Source organism: Rhinolophus sinicus, chromosome 17, assembly GCF_057876585.1.
Source record: "Rhinolophus sinicus isolate RSI-liver-muscle chromosome 17, RSI-T2T, whole genome shotgun sequence".
In the NCBI taxonomy this organism is placed as follows: Eukaryota; Metazoa; Chordata; class Mammalia; order Chiroptera; family Rhinolophidae; genus Rhinolophus; species Rhinolophus sinicus.
In genome coordinates this window covers 197423269-197444532 of record NC_142517.1, presented here as the reverse complement: position 1 = coordinate 197444532, position 21264 = coordinate 197423269, and the positions used below count along the sequence as shown (strand labels likewise).

At 50.0% G+C, this 21264-nt stretch overlaps 3 protein-coding genes across 7 annotated transcripts; 1 reads left to right on the top strand and 2 right to left on the bottom strand.

The window, feature by feature from the left end:
- Positions 1–1267: 1267 nt before the first annotated feature.
- Positions 1268–4728, bottom strand: STK16 (serine/threonine kinase 16). 2 transcript variants are annotated; one of them, XM_019741769.3, is made up of 8 exons: positions 4593–4728; positions 4054–4242; positions 3252–3471; positions 2859–2992; positions 2575–2695; positions 2352–2447; positions 1826–1947; positions 1268–1708 (listed from the first exon to the last, which is right to left on the bottom strand). In XM_019741769.3, exons 2-8 carry the CDS (start codon positions 4137–4139, stop codon positions 1570–1572), a joined length of 918 nt encoding a protein of 305 aa, XP_019597328.1. In that variant the 5' UTR covers positions 4140–4242; positions 4593–4728; the 3' UTR covers positions 1268–1569. The 2 variants fall into 2 exon arrangements, with proteins under 2 accessions (XP_019597328.1, XP_019597329.1); XM_019741770.3 differs by lacking the exon at positions 2352–2447.
- Positions 4624–15041, top strand: GLB1L (galactosidase beta 1 like). 3 transcript variants are annotated; one of them, XM_019741767.3, is made up of 17 exons: positions 4624–4670; positions 6222–6309; positions 6489–6655; positions 6907–7057; positions 7238–7298; positions 11522–11616; positions 11708–11882; positions 11971–12029; positions 12133–12254; positions 12362–12402; positions 12602–12720; positions 13025–13099; positions 13220–13309; positions 13452–13565; positions 13871–14002; positions 14229–14444; positions 14606–15041. In XM_019741767.3, the coding sequence occupies exons 2-17, from the start codon at positions 6238–6240 to the stop codon at positions 14873–14875; spliced, it is 1959 nt and encodes a 652-aa protein (XP_019597326.2). In that variant the 5' UTR covers positions 4624–4670; positions 6222–6237; the 3' UTR covers positions 14876–15041. The 3 variants fall into 3 exon arrangements, with proteins under 3 accessions (XP_019597326.2, XP_019597323.2, XP_019597322.2); XM_019741764.3 differs by lacking the exon at positions 4624–4670 and adding an exon at positions 4751–4885 and having other exon boundaries at positions 6180–6309; XM_019741763.3 differs by lacking the exon at positions 4624–4670 and adding an exon at positions 4753–4885.
- ANKZF1 (ankyrin repeat and zinc finger peptidyl tRNA hydrolase 1) lies at positions 14967–21128 on the bottom strand. 2 transcript variants are annotated; one of them, XM_074313576.2, is made up of 13 exons: positions 20542–21128; positions 19643–19755; positions 19319–19421; positions 19002–19195; positions 18494–18606; positions 18256–18403; positions 17751–17979; positions 17419–17568; positions 16301–16784; positions 16025–16136; positions 15741–15908; positions 15524–15609; positions 14967–15319 (listed from the first exon to the last, which is right to left on the bottom strand). In XM_074313576.2, exons 1-13 carry the CDS (start codon positions 20687–20689, stop codon positions 15196–15198), a joined length of 2172 nt encoding a protein of 723 aa, XP_074169677.2. In that variant the 5' UTR covers positions 20690–21128; the 3' UTR covers positions 14967–15195. The 2 variants fall into 2 exon arrangements, with proteins under 2 accessions (XP_074169677.2, XP_019597321.3); XM_019741762.3 differs by lacking the exons at positions 19643–19755; positions 20542–21128 and having other exon boundaries at positions 19309–19421.
- Between the last annotated feature and the right edge of the window lie 136 nt (positions 21129–21264).

Sequence of the window (21264 nt, the reverse complement as noted above, 5' to 3'; positions counted from 1 at the left end):
ACGTGACCCCAGGGACTTTCATGTAAGATCCTGGGGGCGCTCAGGATAGGGAGGAAGTGAGGACCAAATCCTGGACCTGTCTGTCTACCACAAGCTATTGAAACATAGGAGTCTTCATTTCCTTTCCAAGTAGTTTAAGTCCAGCAGTTTCTGTATTTGAGTTATACTACTACCCTATTTTTCCTGCTGCTTCTGCATTCACCAACTCTGGAAGCAAGGCTTGGCCCAGGCACCTCTGTGCATTATGAGGGCTGAGGTGGCCCAGAGTTCCTGGGCATGGAGCCTAGTCATAAGCTTGGGGGATGGGAGGGAACAAGGGCCATGTCCTGGAGTTGTTTGTGTTACTGCACCTCCCAGCAGCTTTGCATAGCTTACTGTCTGTTTTGCTGCTCTGCAGGGGCCTAGGGATGTGCCATTAAAAGTCAGGTCGTCTCCCCTCTGTTTGTGCTTTCTTTCTGGCCTCAGCCTCTGCGCTAGCTGGTAGAAGCCTCCTGCCAGGGCCCTGGGGAAAATTTCAATTTTGCTAATAGGCACCCCAGGACCCATACTGACGTCAGCATGTGGGGGTGGGCATGGTTGGGGGGAAGAAGCTTCAATCTCAGGAGCAAGGGATGCCAACTCTGCTCTTGCCTCCCGTCCCTGTGATTCAGGGACACAGTGCCCTTCCTTGGGGAACAGGTTTCAAGCCCAGCTAAGGCAGGGCCCCTGTTTACTCAGCAGAGTAGGCAGGAAGTGGCAGCTGGATACTGCCATACCACACTGGTCTCATTAATCATTAACCATGCGTGAGCTAGAACCGCCTGGGAGAGACTGGGCCAAAATGGCTACCACCTCCACTCCCTTTGCCCTCAGGCTGAGGCTGGGAGACCTGTTAAGTAGCTGTCCCAAAGCTTCCTCAGGTGTCTCCACCCTTGCCTGGCAAACCGGCTGGGCTGCTCTAAGCTACCCACCGCAGAGGATGAAGGGAAGAAAGAACAAGTTGAATGTAATGTGACTAGGGGGCCCTGGTGCCAGTTCTTGGCACAGAAGCCCACTCAAGCCAGAGCAGCTTTAAGTGTTTGACTAAGACAAGCCAGAAGAACTGCCCACTGCCGACCAGCCATATCTAAGGTAAGGAAGGATTCCTGCCTTCGGATGTGGAATGAAGTCACACCATTCCTGACTCTACGCCAGTCCTTCTTCTTCCCGGGTTGTTCCCTTGAAAAAGGCAACCAGGCTTTGGGCCCCTTGGGCCTCTTCTCTCATTCCAGGAACAATGAGACTAAGATCCACACCAAGGTGTTTTCACTTTATTCTATTTACACATTCTCCTGCTCCCAGATTTGGAGACAGACCATGATGTAAGCTCAGCAGTCCTGCTCAGAGCCTTTACCAGATTCTATCAGTTTCCCTTTCCCCATCCCCCCACCCTCACCCATCCCATCAGACAGAAGACTGAGCTAACCCTCCCCAGCCCCCCTGCCCCCAACTACAAGAGAGCAGGCCTGGATAGAAAAGACAGATTCCAGTGAGGGACGGGGCCCTTTCCAAGGCACAAGGGCCACCTTCTCAATGTGGCTACTGGTTTGTTCAGATTTGGGTAGTATGCTGGCCTGGAGCTGGGGGTTGCAGTGCCTCCAACTGACTGAGGAGAAGAGGAATGTGAGGGCGCTGGTGGGGGTCCACAGTCATCATGGAGGCCAGCAGCTGCCGCAATGCTGAAGAATGCCTGTGGAGAGAGGAGGGCAGGGTGATGGGGGGGGGGCGCCCATCCCCCATGCCGAGGCTCCACCCCTGCTAATGTCAAGGAGAATCTGAAATGCTTTGTGCCCCTTCTATTGCTCACCTGGGACTTTCTGGGATGCTGAGTTGGTTCTGCACAGCAAGGGCTACACTGTCACCCTTCTGGAACACCATGTCATAAGGGCCTTCCCCAAACATCATGGCATACAGCACACAGCCTAGGGACTGAGCAGAACTTAAGTTATTCCATGGAAGGGGACCAGTGGAGGTGATAGCTCTTCTCTTAATTCTGTAGTGAAATGAGGCTACACGAGCTAAAAGGAGTAGGCCAACAGCCACATGACACCAGCAGGGCCCAGAGAAAGTGCCAGTTAGCAGGAGGCCTCTACACCCCTTACTTAGCCACTGCCTTCAGCCCTGACTTAGCTGTCCCAACCCTGTTCAAAGGGCAGGGTTATACCACTTCCTGAGCAATTGAGTACAGTGTCAGTGACAGTTCCCAGAAAGGAAGTCGAGGGGGATGGGGACACACATGGTTCCTGGGGCCCCACACACTAGAAACCAAAGACCTGCCCTCTACTCCACAGCAGGTACAGGGCAGCATTCCTCCCCACCCACATGCTCCTCACCCAGACATCAGTCCGCTCATCGATGACACAGTGGCTCTGCACAGAGAAGAGCTCCGGGGCCCGGTAGGAGATGGTGCACCGCTGGGCTGCCCAGTCCTGGAACAGTGGCCCCAGAGCTCAAAAGTGGGGCATAGCTCGTGGTCATGTGCCCAAAGTGGGGCATGCACCAGAAGGGGTCAGGGTTGGGGAACAGGTGGGCAAAGGAACCTAGAGACTCTCTTACCTGCAGGGCCAGAGCCTGGCGGGAACCCTCCACATGGATGCATGCTTGATTCATGGAACCCAGGTCCATTAAAACCGGCTGCCCCTCATCTCCAAGCAAGATATTGGTGGGCTTCAGGTCCCTGTTGGCAAGTAGAAATGACCCATGAGCACCCCTAGACAGGGAGGCTGGAATCCCAGGGGGCAAAAGAATCATGGAGGCTGTTCTTTGGGAGGAGAGCAGACCTCATTTTCTTGGTGGGGCTCTTCCTTTCTGCCCCAGAAAGGCCCCTGCCCCCCACTGACCTGTGGGCATAACCCTGGGCATGAATGGCTTCGAGTCCTCTGCAGATACCCAGCAGCAGCTGAAGGATTTGATCTTCAGTCAAGAAGTTGCCTTTGTCTTTCAGTCTTTCTATCTCATTCCACAGCGTACCTCTCTGCAACACAAGTATCCCCACAGCTGGTGTTTTCTGAGCCTCTGCTCCCTGAGTGTGATCCCTTCATGTCAAAAGCCTATCAACATTTCCACTACACACACCTCATACCCCACAGTCCCACTTGGATTCCTCTAAACCCCAAATCCGAAGTGGTCAAACCCAGGACATGGCCTCCGCTTCCTAACATACTTGACTGCTCACACAGCTCTTGGTAGGTGACTCTGTTGCAAACCCCTCCATAGCCAGGAGACATTCTGACCTTGAAGAAAGGTAGCAGCAGCCAGGCCTCATGTTTAGTGCCCCGCTCCCTCAGACAGTAAGCCACGAGGCGAAGGATGTTGGGGTGATGGAAGAGGCGATGCATGTCTGCTTCACGTTGGGCTTCCTCCCGGTCCTGCTGCTCGTGACACAGGATTCGCTTCAGGGCGTAGAAGTGTCCATCATGTAACCCCTCCACTAGGTCCACATAGCTGAACCCACTGTGGGCCAAAGGGGTCAGTGAAGGACCACGGTCATCTCCCACACTGCTTGGACCCAGAGGAATTCCCTGGGGAAAAGATGGGGGTGTCTTTCCCATTTACTAGAAACCCTCCCAAGGTGTAGCTCTGAGAGAAGTCTGAAGATCATTACACGTTAAGCTCAAGACATGGGACATAATAATCTTTGAGGTTCTATGATCATAATCCAGTGCTCTGAACATGACAGACGCTTAATAAACATTAAATGAATAATAGTCAACATTTATCAAGTGCTGTGGACCAGGCACTGGCGAGACATTTTATATGCATTTTCTCATTTAATCCTCACAGCTCCATCAGTGAGGCAAGACAGTAATTATCTCCATTAAGCAGATGAAGAAACCATGTCTTATCAAGGTCATACCATACACGGTGGATCTAGGAGGCTTGGCTTCCGAACCTATTTTCTTGACTAGCATGTCATTAGGCGCCGTCAGGTGAGTTAAAGGATAGGGTAAGGATAAAATCTTTGTGTCCCTATCAAGTCAGACTGCTGTCCTCAATCACCACAACCCTGGGGACTGGTTGTTTCCAAACACTCACCCCTCCCCCAGTTTCTGGATGAAGAGGTAGCGTTTATTGTCAATGATGACAGTTCCCCGGGAGCAGACACACAGCGCGTGGCCCATAGTGTCTCAGTCATCCTCCTCAAGGACGGAATGAGGCTGCCAAAAGGTTCTCCAGGTTGAGTGGGCTCTTCCAGGTGACGCGCTGGGGGCCCAGCGGATCATACTGGAAGGAAAAGAACAGCAGGGTCGCGGGTCGGGCACAATCCAGACGACCACAGAAGTACCAATGTGGGGAGCTCGGGCCCAGGTCTCGGAACCTAGAGAAAACGGGCCCTGGCGATACCAGCTCCAAGAAGGCTGGGATCAGGGACCTTAAAAGCCTCAGGCCACGCAGTGACTACCAGACCGCTTCCTCCACCTTTAAGCGGCTCGGGCTCCCACGCCCGTGGGGCCGCAAAGGCAGAGCATAGGGCAGTTCCGAGGGGGTGCGAGGCTCGGGCCCATCCCTTGCAGAGCCCACCCCGGGCCTCCGCGCGTAAAGCGCAAGGAGACCAGCTCGGCTTCCCCACTGACCTGGCTCAGGCGGAGAGAAGCGCCAAGGACCGGAAGCAATGGTTTCATCATCATTCCGCGCCGGCTTAACGGCCCGAGGTATCTTAGCAACCGCCTGGCTTCCGGACGATGTGGGGGCGAGGAACTGACGGGGGTGGGGCGGGCTAGACCTGCGGAAGGACCGGTCCTAGGACCCGGGTGGAGGTTCCACACCTGGCCTTCAGTAGGCGTCAGGACGCAGGCACCTACGCCAAGGGGGAGCAAAGCCGGGCTCGGCCCGAGGCCCCCAGGACCTCCATTTCCCAATGCCGGAGGTAGGAGGCCTCATACCTCCGGAGCGCTGGGTGGCCTTTTACAGTCCAGCCCGGGCTGGGTGGGAGGACGCAGGGAGGGGCGGGTGCTGGCAGCCTGGACCCGGGGAGCTCTGATCAGTACAACCTTGGGGACTCTGGCCTGTATCCCTAGTCTCAGTGGTTAAGAGTTCAGGTTCCTGAAGCAGACTAGGGTCTAAACCCGGCCTTAATAGCCTACTAGCTGAGTGACTTCGGACATGTTATTTAATCTCTCGGAGTCTCACTTTCCCCAACTGCAAAATACATATACTAGTACCTAAGGTTTAGTACATGAACCGTGAGGCCAGACCGACTAGTTCAAGTCCCAGCTCCCCTAGACGAGTTGTGTAACCTTGGACAAGCTACTTAACATTTCTGTCCCTCAATTTCCTCATCTGCAAAATGCAAATTGTAATTATCTACCTTATGGAGTTTTTTGAAGATTAAATGATATGTAAAGTGCCTTGCACAATATCTGACGCGTAGCCCTTAGTAAGTGTCAATAAACAATACTAATTATATTAATACAAATTATTATCATTACCCTGGTTCTCACATCCCAGGCTTGGGACTGTGAAGACAGGAGTAATGGAAATTCCCAAATTCCCAAGCCTTGGCACAAAGCAGCTGTGCCCAGCAGCAGCTGAAGGATTTGATCTTCAGTCAAGAAGTTTCCTTTTTCTTTGTTCAACTGCCCAGGGAGGCAGGGAAAAATTGGAATGGGGTGCACATCCAAAGAAGATGGAATGCCCTGGACGGTCTTTTTTCTGTTGAAATAGGGCTCTTCAGGAAAAAGACCCCTTTTATAACTTGCTCCCACCCCCTTCACATCAGTGGGAAGATCTTCCTAAGTTTCCCTTGGTTCTGAACCTGCTTTAGAGCCCTGGTTCTGACATTCATCTAGATTTAACCAGCTATGTGCCGCCCACTGCTAGAAGCTGAGGTTTGGTAGACAAGGCACTCTCCGCCCTTTGGAAGCTCAGTCTAGTAGAGCACTGCTTCTCAACCTTGAACGTGCTCAGGGTCACCTGGGAATCTTGTTGAAATACAAATTCTGATTCTATAGGTCTGAGGTAGGACCTGAGATTCTGCATTTCTAACAAGCTCCCAGGAGACGCTGATGGAGCTGGTTCAAGATGTAGAGGATTAAAAAAAAAAAAAAAAGATGTAGAGGATTTTACAAATTAGTAGAGTAGCAGGAGACAAAGTCCAGGCTAATCGCTTGGCAGCTTGGAGTGGTCTCTGCCCCTCCTTGCTCGCTGAGATTCCCTCCCAGGAATCCGCCACGTGACAGTTGGACTGCCGTCTCTGACTATAGGAGACCTGTAAGCGCCATGGTTCCCAAGAAGCGGCTCTGCCTTCCCTCGCTGCTGCTGCTGCCGCTCCTGACGCTGCTGCTGCCCCAGGTAAGATAAGAGGATTGAACCAGCCGGTTGGGTGCGGTGAGGCTAGATCTGGCGTAAGAGAGAAAGTGAAAACAACAAAACAGCGGGCAGGGCTAGTTCCAGCTCCTCTGCTCTTGGCAGCCGCTGACCCCCGCTCTCCAACTCCAGACCTCTGTTGAGCACGGTGTCTCTCTTTGCAGGCAGATACTCGGTCGTTCGTAGTGGATCGGGATCATGACAGATTCCTCCTGGATGGGGTTCCGTTCCGCTACGTATCTGGCAGCCTGCACTACTTCCGGGTACCACGGGTGCTTTGGGCAGACCGGCTTTTCAAGATGCGAATGAGTGGCCTCAACGCCATTCAGTTGTAAGAAATGCTCAGGAGAGCCATGGAGGGGTGGGGTTTACTCTTCTTGCCACCCCCTTAAGAAGGATATTGGGACAAGAAGACTGGCAGGGTATCATGAGGGGTAGAGCTCCAGGGCTTCCAGGCCAGGGAGGGAAAAGGTGGGCCAGGACCTCCTTCCTGGAGATAACCCTGCAAGACCTGAGCTCTTAAGCCTCCTGGGCATCTCCCCGATGCCCGCCTTGGGCCCTGTTAACCTCTTCCTTTCTCAGTTATGTACCCTGGAACTACCATGAGCCAGAGCCTGGGGTCTATAACTTTAATGGCAGCCGGGATCTCATTGCATTTCTGAATGAGGCAACTATAGCGAACCTGTTGGTCATACTGAGACCAGGACCTTACATCTGTGCAGAATGGGATATGGTGAGTTAGTTGGAGAAGGGATAGAACGAAAGCCACCCAGAGTTCCTAGGCTATCCCTTCTGCCCACACTCTAGGGTCACTTTCAGCACTGTACTCAACTTCCTCCCTTCTCACTGCCCCCACTCCACTCCCAGACAACAAAACCTACATGCTTCTTTGTGGTCTTTGTGTTTGTCTTAGGGGGGTCTCCCAGCCTGGTTGCTTCGTAAACCTAATATTCATCTGAGAACCTCAGATCCAGGTGAGTTGGGACAAAAATTTAACACAGAAAAAGCAAACAATGACAAAATGGGTCATTTGAGTACCCAAAACAGAAGCGAGCACTCCCAAATCATTCAAATATTTATTCAGTGTTTCCTTCATGCCCAGCAGGATTCTAGAAACTGAGGATCAGACAGACTCAGATCCTGTGCAATGGAGCTTATCATATAGTGGAAGAAACAGACTTTTTAAAGAAACCTGCAATATTATTGCAAGCTATAAAAATACCACACAAGAAAATGGACAAGGAGTTGACATAATGAATAACAGAGAGGGTCTCTTTTAAGTAGGGAGGTCAGGAAAGGCTTTTCTGAAAATATGATATTCAGTTGACGCTAGGGAAGGGAAAACTCTGGTGATATGAAGAGTGAGGTAAGAATGACCAGGTGGAGGGGTGGTATATTCTGAGGCCAAAAACTGGGAAAGAACAGCATGGTTGAGACCAGCACGGCTGGAGCATAGTGGGTAAGGGAGATAGTAGTGTGATGTGAAATTGGAAATAGGGACTATTGCTGCAAGACCTTGTAGGCCATTGTTAGAGGGTTGCATTTTACTCTTAGCACGGTAGAGGCATTGAGAGAGTTTAACCAGAGATGTGAGATGATCTGATTTGTTTTCAGATTAGTTTAGCCTGGATGTGGAGAATGGATTGAGGGGAGTAAGGGTGGAAGTGGAGAAACCAATTGGGAGACTATGCCTGTAGTTGAGGAGAGAGATGATGGCTCCTAGACTAAGGTGATAGTGTTGACAATGGAAAGAAGAGGACAGAACTGAGATAAAATCACCAAGACTTGTTGATAAATTCCAATGGAAAGGGTAGGGGTTGGGGTAATGGGAGTAGGTCTGGAAAGAAAGGAATGAAGGTTTTGGCCAGTCAAGATGGTGGTTCCATCCCATTCAGAATATGAACTGTTCCTTAAATTATCTATTAGGTCCTACTTAATTGGCCCAGTCACCTCCCTGACATCTGCTCTTCTCATTGTTTACACTGGCCATTTACCAACAGGTGAAAGAGAAGACCAGGGATGGCAAAGGAACAATTTTGGGGGAGAAAATAGTTGTGTTTTGGTCATGTTAAATTCCTTTTAGGCCGGCCCGGTGGCTCAGGTGGTTGGAGCGCCGTGCTCCTAACGCTGAGGTCGCTGGTTCGATTCCCACATGGGCTAGTGAGCTGCGCCCTCTACAGCTAAGAGTGTGAACAACGGCTCTCCCTGGTGCTGGGCTGTCGTGAGCAGCTGGAGGTCAGCGTGAACTGCTGCGTGCTGCCGTGAGTGGCCGGCAGCCAGCGTGAGCTGCCGGCAGCAGCCATGGGCTACTGTGTGCTGCCAGAAGTGGCCAATGGCCAGCGTAAGTGGCCGGCAGCCATCGTGAGCAGCAGGCAGCCGGCGAGAGCTGCTATGGGCTGCTGTGAATGGCTGACCTATGACCGGTGACCGACTGCCTCAGCCAGGGGGGGAGTGCAAGGCTCATAATACCAGTGTGGGCCAGGGAGCTGTGTCCTACACAGCTAGACTGAGAAACAACGGCTTGAACCGAAGTGGGGGTGGGGGGAGGCAGGAGAAGCGGGAAAAAAATATTTTTTTATCACATCACACTCAGTGAGGATATTAAGTAAGCAATGGGATGTATGAATGTGGATCTTAGGGCGAGGTCTAATTTAAAGATATAAATTTGGGAGTCATAAGTCTAAATGTGGCACTTAATTCCATGGGTACTGAGATACCACCTGGGAAAAGAGTGTAGAGAAAGACAAGATGAGAACTCAAGATTAAACTCAGAGGTGCCCAATATTTTCAGAGTTTGGATTTCATTTCAGGTGCAAACAGGAAGTCATTAGAGCAAGGGAATAATTTTCTCTGATTTATACCTTTTAAAAAGCTCACTCTGGTAAATGCTTTATATCCAGGTGCTGTTTCACTTCTGAGGGTGCTGGAGAGCTTCATGCTTTTGGCATTACTCAAACTCAGCTGACTATGAGATACGTTTAAAACGATAAAGTGTTAATGGAATACCAACATGCAATCTCGGTTTTTCTCAAGAAAACCAGTGACCTCTTCACTGTGAAATCCATGATGATTTCTAAGGCCTCATGCTCTGACCAATCAGCAGCTTTCAGCACAGCTGATCACTCTGTCTTTTGAGATACATTCTTCTATTCTTCTCTTGGCTTTCATGATGCCACACTTACCTGGTCTTGGCCCCTTTCCCCACAGTCTTTCTGACCATTCCTCAGTCTCTTATTCGTTCTTCTCCATTTCCCTTTCTGCTAAATGCTCGTTTCAGGGCTCAGTCCTCGGACGCTTCTCTTTTCTATGTTCACGCACTGGATGGTCTCATCCATTTGCATGACTTTAAATTCCATCTAATAGCTGATGACTCTGAAATATGTATCTCCAGTCAGGACCTTCCTCTGGCCTCCAAAAACTATATATCAAACTACCTACTTGATTTCTGCATTTGGAAATCTAAAAGGCATCGTGATACAACTAAGCTCCTGGTATTCTCCCCATCTGAGTTAATGGCAACTGTATTTCCCAGCTGATCAGACTGAACACTGTGGTATAATTCTTCATGCCTATCACACCCCACATTCATCCATCAGAAAATCCTGTCCGCTTTACCCTCAAAATATATTGTGTTCACCTACTTTTCATCACCTCCACTGCCACCACCCTCGTCCAAACCACCTCTCAGCTGGATTATTTTAGTAGCTTCCTAACTGGTTTCCCTTCTTTGTCCCTCCCCCATGTGGTCTAGTCTCAATCCAGCAGCCGGTGTGATCCTATATTTTAAATATATTTAAATATCTATTAGACCATGTCATTTCTCTGCTTAAACCTCTCCAATAGGTTCTCATCTCATGAGAATATGAACCATAGATTCCTTACAATGGTCTCGGGCCTACCTAATGGGCCTAGCCACGTCCCTGACATCTACTCTTCTCATTGCTGTTCTCCAAAGCCAGCAGGCGTGTGGGGCTCCCTCTAGCTTCTTGCAAAACCACCTTCTCAGTGAGGTCTTCCCTGGGCCACCCTCTAAAATGGGAGCTCCCCACCCCACCACTTTGTATCTTCCTATATCTTCCTTCCCTGCTTTATTTTTTCTCCTTGGCATTCACTCACTATGTATTTTACCCATTTATTATCCGCCTCCCTCGCTGGAAAGGAAATTCCACACTGGCAGAGATTTTTGTTATTTTGTCCTGTCCTGCATCACTAACACCTAAAACAGTGCTTGGTGGATAGTCAGCAGTCATAACTATTTGTTGAATGAGATTTAATGTATGCTTGGATTAAAGAAGGCAGTAAAACGTGGACACAAACTATAAAAGGAATGAAGTGTTTTAAGAATACAAAAATATCCTCCAAGGTTTCTTTCATCGAATCCACCTTTGAGAGTCTGCTATCTGCTAGGCGTTGTCCTCAACGATAGGGACAAAGAAAAAGAAGCTGACAGAGTTCCTGCTCACTAGTGGGGAAGACCAACAGGAAACAATTACAGAAAGAAATGCTTAATTTTAATTGGTTATGTGCTTGAGAGAGAAGTATGAGGTGACATGAGAGCATGTAACGGGGATCTACCCTAATCTAGGATATCAAAGGCTTTCTTGAGGAAGTAAAATATAAGACCTGCCTGAGTTGGAGTTGGCTAAGTAAAGGAGGGAGGGGAGAAAGTGTCAGACAGAGCTAATAACATGCACGGAGACCCTGAGGATGAATCAACAGAAATCACAAATAGGGGTTGAGAATTTAAGGCATGATACCTAATATAATGATATTTCAACTGATGACATAAATCATCTGGACTGTCGCTTACGTCAGGATGTAGGTCAGACATTCTCCATTACTGTGAATTCCAGTACTACTTCATAGCCATCTCAGGTATACGAGTACATTGATTACATAATAATAGCTCCGTAAGATGTTTCATAGTTTTCTTACATTTAAAAATGAAATTTACAAGCAACACTGCTTTAAGATTTCTATGCTTAAATGTTATTGCCATGCAAATATACAGGTGCTTAGGGTTGGGCTGAGAGCTTCCTCTGACAAGAGTCCCTGCTTCCCAGATTACTTGTGGACAGTGGGACGCAAACCGCAGCCCAGCGATCAGGCAGTGCTGAAGCTGCTAGCATTGATGCCTGCGGTGGGGGCCGTGGAGGTGACGGTGCCCTAATAAGCAGTGCTCTGCTCCTTCCTTTAGACTTCCTTGCCGCAGTGGACTCCTGGTTCAAGGTCTTGCTGCCCAAGATATATCCATGGCTCTACCACAATGGGGGCAACATCATTAGCATTCAGGTACAAGTGGAAAGTTCACTGGGCAAGGGGAAGGTGGGGTCCTTAACCTTCTCCGACTCATGGCTGAGCTCCGTGTCCTTTCCCCCCGCAGGTGGAGAATGAATATGGTAGCTACAGGGCCTGCGACGTCAGCTACATGAGGCACCTGGCTGGGCTCTTCCGTGCATTCCTAGGAGACAAGATACTGCTCTTTACCACAGACGGGCCTGAAGGACTCACATGTGGCTCCCTCGAGGGACTGTATACCACTGTAGACTTTGGCCCAGGTCTCCTGAGCAAGGGTTAGGGGTGGGGTCTGGGGAAGGGGCGACTCTTCTGTGATATTTAGCTCTCACCTTTGCCTCCTCTCTGCAGCCGACAACATGACCAAAATCTTTGCCCTGCAAAGGAAGTATGAACCCCACGGGCCGCTGGTGAGGAGTCAGAAGGGAGGGCAATCAGTGCCAGAGTCAGGGTTGGGAATGGGTCTCGCTCGGTTCCCATTTCACCCATGGCTCCTTTCACTTCGCATTCTAGGTGAACTCTGAGTACTACACAGGCTGGCTGGATTACTGGGGCCATAATCACTCCACGCGGTCCATTCCAGCTGTAACCAAAGGACTAAAGAACATGCTGGAGTTGGGAGCCAGTGTGAACATGTAACTGGAGGCATGGGGTCAACATGCATCTAACATTGGGTGTTGGGGATGAAAGTTAAGATTCAGTGGGTCAGCTTATGCCTTTCCCCCATCCTTCCCCACTTCAGGTACATGTTCCATGGAGGTACCAATTTTGGATACTGGAATGGTGAGTCCAGATGGTCCCTGGGACTGAAGCAGGTGTGTAGCAGGAGCTAGGCTCTGAGGGCTGAGTGGATTACGATGTCTAGAAGCTGGATACGGCCCCCACTGCCCCCTCTGATGGCAAAGTCCTCTGCATGAATTTCTTTGCTTAGTATCTATCATCTGAAAGACACATTCAATTAATTAAATTGGTTCTACTACAGGTGCTGATGAGAAGGGACACTTCCTTCCCATTACTACCAGCTATGACTACGACGCGCCAATATCTGAAGCAGGGGATCCCACACCTAAGCTTTTTGCTCTTCGAAATGTCATCAGCCAGGTGTTCTACCACTTTATCAGGCGCCAAATGCTTTTATATATTAATTGGGAGGAGTGCCTAAATTATTTGTGAAGGTATCCCAGAGATCAGTGGTGGTTGTCTGGGCCAGAGAGCCCTCTGAGCACCGTGTGAAAGCATTTCCCACCTGCCCAAATGGGACAACCTGGGGAGATACACACAAGTATGTGAAAATTACAGGACCCCGGAAGCCCTTCCCTGGACCCCAGGTTAAGAACCCTGCGCCAGGGGCTTGGAGTAGGGGTTGTGTGGTTTTCCTATGGCTCCTGAGAGAATTTGGGCTCAGTTCCAGGAAATTCCCTTGGGACCTTTACCTCCCCCCAGCCCCAAGATGATGCTCGGACCTTTGACCCTGCACATGGTAAGACCCCCCCCGCCCTTCTGATTCTACCCTGTCATTCTCTAAATAGCCCTCCATTCTGTCCTGTCTTCTATTCTGAAACTTCCTTTTCATTCTGATATTGCCCCCTTATTCTAATAGGATGGAAATTTGCTGGATTTCCTGTACTTCCTCTGCCCCCAAGGGCCCATCCATTCAGTCTTGCCCATGACCTTTGAGGCTGTCAAGCAGGTAGGGCATAACCCCCCCATCTGGTGGGTAAGGCAAGCTTCCTCAACAGCTGGAGCCAAAGGTTCCCTAAGCTCCACATCTTCCCCACAGTATCTTTTTTTATCGCTCAGTTCATCTCAAGTACTCATTCTTCCACACCCAGGACCGTGGCTTTATGTTGTACCGGACCTATCTAACCCAAACTGTTTTTGAGCCAACACAATTCTGGGTGCCAAACAATGGAGTCCATGACCGTGCCTACGTGATGGTGGATGGGGTAAGAGCTTAATTCCAGGTTACCTTGTGAGCCCGTTTCCTCTCTTCCCAAGCACCCTTTAGCCTTAAGTTCCCCGTACCTACCTTTTCCCCCTGCCTGCCCACATTTGCAGGGGGTCCATGGATAAGAAGGGATAAGGAAGAGTTTGACTAAGGGTAAGGCTCCAGAACAGATGGGTAACCGACAGATGGGCTACATTCTCTTTGCCCTTCAAATAAGTGCCCTAATGTGACTTCCTGTTTGGTGGCCAGGAGCTAGAGGCCAAGCCCTTCCTGTCCTACATATGTAGGTCTTCTTATCCACAGGTGTTTCAGGGTGTTTTGGAACGAAACATGAAACAAAAGCTATTTTTGACGGGGAAAGTGGGGGCCAAACTGGATGTCTTGCTGGAGAACATGGGGAGGCTCAGTTTCGGGTCTAACCACAGTGACTTCAAGGTGAGCTAGCTTTGCCTGCCCCTCGCCCCCATACTCTTATTGACCAAACTCTCTAGGAAAGATAGGGGCTCGATGCAAGATAAGCAAGAGCCATGTCCTTAGGAGTGAGGCTGCAAAGTGGTGGCTTGTGGGGACCTGGACAGTGCCACTAATTGCATCTCGACTTGATTAGGGACAGTTTGGCCTTACAGCTTATTGAATGAATTTTCACTTGCCTTTTTCACAGGGCCTATTAGAGCCACCAATTCTGGGACAAACAGTCCTTACTCAGTGGCTGATGTTCCCCCTGAAAGTTGACAAGCTTGTGAAGTGGTGGTTTCCCCTCCAATTGCTGAGACGTTCACGTCCTCAAACTCCCTCTGGCCCCACCTTCTACTCCACAACATTTCCAATTTTAGACTCAGGCGGGGACACATTTCTCTTTCTACCTGGATGGACCAAGGTATTATTGACGGTGGTGGTTGGGGTGGGGATGAGAGGTGATAAGAGGAAAATCATGGAAGAAGGGGAAACAAATTATTCCTCTGATTAGAAACCCTAAAGGGGATGAGTCCACCCCCGAGAGCTAACCATTCATTTTCCTCTCTCCTCCCTCCTCCCCAGGGCCAAGTCTGGATCAATGGGTTTAACTTGGGCCGGTACTGGACAAAGCGGGGGCCACAACAGACCCTCTACGTACCAAGACCCCTGCTGTTTGCTAGGGGAGCTCTCAACCAAATCACATTGCTGGAGCTAGAAAATGTGCCTCCCCACCCCCAAATCCAATTTCTGGATAGTCCTATCCTCAATAGCACCTTACAGGAGACATATATCTATTCCCTCTCAGCTGACACACAAAGTGCCTCTGAACCAATGGAGTTAAGTGGGCACTGAAAGGAAGGTAACCCTTGGACCTGGGACATGGAGTGGGCAGGATCCCTTGGTGCTGGCCACGGTGACCATAAGGAACCAAAGGCCACAAGGCTTCAATGTAAGTACAAGGGCAGTTTCCTTGCCAAACTTTATTGTGATTAAAGTTCCAGAGACAGTACCAGCTCCACACACCTCTGTGGCCCTATCTTTGCCCTGGTTCCTGAATGTCCCTCCCCCTAATCTTCCAAATACTCTGGTTTCGTGGGGAAGAAGAAACCTAGGGCCCGTGTGAAAGTGCCCTCTCAGGGCCCGGAGGTGGCCCCAGGTGGAGGTGTAAGAGATCAGGAAGAGGGCTTCCCAGCCCGACAGCGGTGATCCTGGAGGCAGCGTGTGGAGCAGAAAGAGAAGTCAAAGTAGTGGAAGGGAGTGAGGCCCTGGAGGGATGTCCCACAAGTCCAGCAGCGTCTGAACAAGAGAAGAAAAATGGATGGACAGGTACCCAGAAACTTTCCAATCCAAGTCCTCCCCAGTCCTCCTCCTGTCATTTCTGTTTTCATTCCAAAGCATCACAGAACTTCTCAGATCCCCTCAACAGCCCTTCTGTGTAAGCACTCTTTCTACTTGCCCAGATGTTACGGTCTACACATTACCCCTGCCCCCTCCACGTACCGAGTGTTGACAATTGCAGAGTCAGGAATCTGAGGGTTAGGGGCTCCCAGCTGGGCAGCTAGTCGGCGCTCTGCAGCCAGAGCTCTCTGAGGGGAAGAGGATGTGTTAGGGCAAGGCCCCAGTGGTGGACAGGGTACCCAAGAATTGACAGTTGCACACTGAGAAGGGATCAGACCTCTCAGGAAGTCTCCTGTGGAAGGGAAACCTCCGGCCTCACCTTCTCTCTGTCGCTGAGGGCGGCAAATTGCCGCTGCTCTTCTTGCTCCTTCTTCTCCTGCTCCCATTGCATCCGCTGCTGTTCTTCCCGTTGTCGCCGGGCTGCCTTCTGCTCCTTTTTCCGCGTAGCCTGCCGAGCCTCCATTTCTGGTGTCAGTGGTCCTGGCACCTGGAGGATTTCCGGGAAGGTAAGACCTATACAAACTATCCTTGGTAAAACTGTAAGAAAGTAGAAGGGATCTATGGTGCCATCCCACTTTGCTGCTGCTTCCTTTCCCAGCTGACCTGAGCCTTGCTGTAATCATAAACGTCTGGATTCTTCCCCATGAACCTTCGGAACTCATTACGTGTTGATTTGTCAGCTGCAACAGTATATGGTGGCCGGCTCTGGGAGTCCCTAGGTGTGAAAACCCCCCCAAAATGGGTTCAATTTGCCTCCTGCATCTGCTAACACCACCTACCCAGCCCAAGGGGGATACTGTCAAGTAGCCAACACCACTGTTACCCTTCAGAGCATCCGCTCTATACCCTAAAGGGCTTGGCATGGGGACCCTGACTTACTGGATGGTGGGGTCAGCGCCTGCCTCCAGTAGCAGGCGAACCACTGAGCCTCTGCCAGCTGCAGCTGCTGCATGCAGGAGGGTGAAGCCACTGGAGCCCGAGGGGGCACTGAGCAGAGACAGAACTTCAGGGTCTGTGGGGCTGGCAGCTAGCTGGAGTTTCAGCATCTCAACATCTCCAGCTCGGCAAGCAGCAAGCAGCACATCCCAGAGCTCTGACTGACCAGGGGCCGTGGCCTCATCCGGGGAAGGCTCCAAAGGGGCTGCCTGTGCCTGGGCTGACAGTGAGAAGGCTTCACCTTGAGGTCGCTGAGGAAGAGTCGTATGGGCCCCAGCCTCCAGATCTTGGCTTCTCTCCTTCTTATTCCTTCTTCTCCTCCTCCGCTTGGGCAGTACCTCAAACTCCCGAAGATCCAGGGTCCCCAGTGTCGATTCTACTAGCTCCAACTCCACCTGGAAGCCATCCTCTTCCTCTGACCCTGAACCTAGGGAAAAATTTGACATGTTAGATCTATCTGAAAAATAAGCAGAGGGTGGAAGGATGTGAGCTGCCCCAGATGCATAAGAATGTAGATAAAGAGATAATCCAGATCATCTTGAAAAGAAATTATTTGTATTTTGTCACCCAAGATCAAGTAGCACATCAAGAGAAATGAGGTTCTCAGCCCAGACAAGGACAGGCCCGGAAGGACCTACGCAGGGACAAGAATCTCTAGACTCTCCCCATGAGCAGCCTTCAGATGCTGCACAACAGAGGAAAGCATGGGAGCAGTGACAGCTATGCAGGCCAAGAGTCTGCAGCCAGTGAAATGCCCTTAGCATCCCATATGACAGGTAAATCCTGTGAGATTCATGAAATACATAGTCAAGCATCTCTTTCATGCTAAGAGCTTTCTGAGGACTGGGCTATATCAATGAACAAAAGTGGTAACAGGAGATTTGCAAAGGTCACCAAACATGTCTCAGTGATTGCTACCCACGTTATAAACAGATCTGTGTATGTGCATAAAGGTGTTTGTATTATATAAGCCCTTATATAATCTCTAAGTAGGGAAGTCAGAGTAGGGGATTTGCCGCTGCATTTCCAGGACAGACACAGTTGACAGATGGTGCTCAAACCCTGTTTGGGAGAGTCCTCATTCTGTCCCCGTGCCTCATGTTCATCACCGGGGGCTTTTCTTTCTTCCTCGATAGCCTTCTTTCTCTCTCTCGTTGTCTTCCAGTGTGTCTGAGGTGAGTCCAACCTGACTGTCTCCCGGGGATCTTCTTCTGCCATAAAACAAAAGATGTTGCTCAAGTTTAGCCAAGGAGAAGCCAGCCTCTATGAAGGTGTGATTGGGCTGTATTCCCAGGGCTAGAAAATCATCTGGATGCCCAAATAAGAACCTGGGGCTTGGGCTGGAAGGCACAAGAAGGTCTAGGGAATCTGGGGATTGGGATCAAAGGCTCACCATGGACACGCAAGGTGGTCAGCTTATGGTGCACACGCTGTAACTCTCTGAAGGTGGGTCTGCGGGTAGTGAGGGGGATATCCCAAATTCGGGGATCCCCCTGTTGCAGGGGTGCCCCTTGGCCTCCGAAGAACAAGGAGCGGCCAGAGCGGGGGGCACGCAGCAGTATTGTCCCAGCCTCCCCCAGCGCCTTAGCCCAGCCTGGCCCTGCCAGCAGGTCACGAACATCCTAGAGAAGAGAGTAACTCAGCCCTGTGTATCTTCACTTGTTAGTTTTAAATCTCTAAACAAAAAATGGCCCACACATATAGGGAGTGAAAGGTAGAAGTGAACACATGGAGTAAGAAGACGAAGATTTCTGGGGATCCATCCTATTCTACCTTTGTCTACCCAGAAATCGTAAAGAGTGGAATGATACAGGAATTAACCTCCTGATTGTAACACTTAATGATTGGAGGGGAAAATGTGCATGAGCGGCCCGCCAGGTCTGGGATGCCTAACTCACCTTATAAAGTGTGGCTTCATTGTAGCGCCTCAGGTTGGCTCCAGCAGAACGAGAAGCCCCACCCCTGGCATCACGAAGTCCCTGGGCTGTGCCATGCTTGGCCCGTACTGTGTAGCGGTGAAAGGTTTTATGTGTCACCACTTCTCTTCTGTAGACAACACAGACTCAGTACTGGAAACCTGGTACTCCCAGGTGAACAGGATCCATTCCATCCTTACCCCACGCAGCACCCTCTCACCCTTGGAAAATGGCGCCAGCAAAGTGCCCAGCTGCAGCCATGAGCACCACGCAGTGTCTAGGACCTCCACTTTGCAGGTTCTGTAGCAGCAGCTCTGGTTCTCCCGGGGACACCTGAACAACACACAGCAGCACAGACATATCTGTAACATTCACTGAGTAAGAAACCAAGTGCCAGTGCTAAGTGTTTCACGTGCATTATTTCATACAGCCACCCTGAGACTTGTCTCTATTTTACAAGGAAGGAAATGTGAGGCTTGTAGAGGTAGTCAAGATCAAGTGGTACAAGCACAATGCAAACCTAGATCGGTCTGTTTCCAAACTTAATTTCATTCCATTTGACCTTTCCAAGATTCAGGCTACTTCAATGCAAGACTGTGCTGTCAAGCATGATACCCATACCCAATAGGAAGGAAGGGAAGAAGTGAGAAACAGACAAGGCTAAGGGGAAATGTAAGCTGAATGTACAAAAGGCTGGTGTTGACCACACAACCAGTGAAGCCACTTGCCTTGCGAGGGCCTAGGACACAGCGATAGGCATAAAGAAACTGGCCCTGGGCATTTTGGAAAAGAACTCGGTGGGAGTGGAAGCCTCGGGGTCGGTTAGGCTTCTCTAACCCAGCCTTTTCCTCATCCAGTATCTCCAAGTCCTCCTCTCCGGCTGAGTTTGAGTCTTCTGATCCTGAGATGCTGGAAAGGTCTCCTAAGAACAACATGAGATACACAAGTTTGGTGGCCCGTTTTTGACCTTTCCTCAAGCTCCTAAAGTAGGGTCTTCCTTCACCCCCATGTCCTACTCGCACACAGGTTTCCTACCAGTCATCACCTGTGGAGCTGTGCTTTTCAAAGTCCAAGGCAGAAAGGAGAGGCTTGTCCTTGAGACGTTGCTTTAGGTTAAACCGATGCCAGTCAAGCTTATAATGTTCCCTCTGGGAGGAGACAATGATGGAGTCAGAATGGGGAAATATGCCCCTGCCTGGCTATGGTACTCAAGACCAGTAATAGAACTCCAGGAAGTATGGCAGGGTAAACCAACCGCCTTAGTCAAAACATGGACCTTTATTAACTAAAGACAAATCAGATGTCTACCTCTCATCACCCACCATTATATTTTTGCTTCCACCATTTAATTCTGCACCTGGCCTTTTACCTGTTCCTGGTGATTCTGGAAGGTCTGGTCACAGGTTGAACAATACAACTTCTCTGAAATATCCGGAGGACCCCGGAGTGGTTTTCTTTCCTGGCTTGCTCTCTTCCCTGAACCTAAATAAGAGGAGGGTAATTAGAGGTGGAAAGGAGCCCAATCCACAGTACCTGGAATTATATCCAGTGTTTGATATACAAAACAGGAAAATACAAAAGAAAGAGATGGCATATCCTGCATTTACAGTCACGCAATCATGTAATAAATGGCACAGTAATCACTTTATACAATAAATATGCTTTTGGAAAGATATGTAAATATACAATAAATATGCTTTTGGAAAGACATGTAAAATGACTCTAAGTCACTGTATTTAAACTAATCAAAGGGATTTAGAGGAATAGTGCAGAAAATATTTTGATAAGGTTAACATTATTTTTAACTCTGCAAAAACCACTTCCCAAATGCCAGTTTTTTAGCTTACATTTCCAATTACAGCGTGCAGTTTGTTTTAAAAAGATTCAAGAAAAACATAGCCAGAGACAAACTACAGTTGTACAAAACCAAATAATAAATTGTTTTATATTCAGCAACAAGGAATCTAGTTAAATTTGGACCAGAAATTTTGAAAAAAATCGGAATTTTGAAGTGTTTTTGCAGGCAGTGGTGGTAGTGTGAGAAGACATAAGCAAAGGCAAGAAAATTGTTTGGAGGCAATTCAGGGGCCTGTGCTAGAAACAACCCAGAGACCAAGTGAATTTAAGATAAATTTTATCCCGTGGAAAGAGATGTCATCAAGAGCTCCTCAGCTGGGGAATACCAGTAAGACTGTTTCCTGGATGAGCAATAAGCCCCAAAAGCCCTGTCAGGTTCCTCGTGAGTCCATCCCAAACCTTCCCTGATACCTGGACAGGAAGTCCGCGGAGCCTGGGCCTGGGTGTCTCCGGAAAGGTGGCTCACGAGGCTTAGGCCCGCAAGGACCGGTGCATCCGCGTGGAGATCAAACAGGGAGACCGACGCAGGAGCCTGGGCTGCAGCTGGGTCCGGCGACATTGCTGAGCAAAAAGGGGGGAAGAAAAAGCGCTCTCCCCCACCCCCAACGAGATCCGCCTGCCGCGTCTTCTGCTTGCCTGACTTGGTCTGCTTGGCGCCGCAAGGAACCTTACGCTGGTACCAGTAGTTAGCTTTGGGGTTAATACGTGTGGTCCCAGCCTGGTTTTTCAAATCCGCAGTCTCGGACCACAGCAAGAGTGAAATGGGGCATCAGCCATCTCTCAAATCGAGTCCATAAGAGTTACAATCACTGAGGTTCCCCAACCAGCCGCTCTTCGTTACCCGTGCGATGAGCTCCAGCAATGACTAAGCGGTGTGGACTCCTCCCCGCCTTCAGAAGCTGCACCACAGGTCCACCAGAGCTGAGCCTCACGCAAGTAAGTCCACAGTCCCAAGCCCCATCTCTGCAACACCACAACCATCTCGTCACTACGGAGCAGCGAAAAGGACAAACAGGCGCCCGCAACTGAGCCCCGCCCCACATAGAGCGTCCTATTGGTCCTCTGACCGTTCAAGACCTTCCTTGAGCCTTTAGTCCCACCTCCGAAGCCGAGAATTGGTCGTTGTGCCTCCAC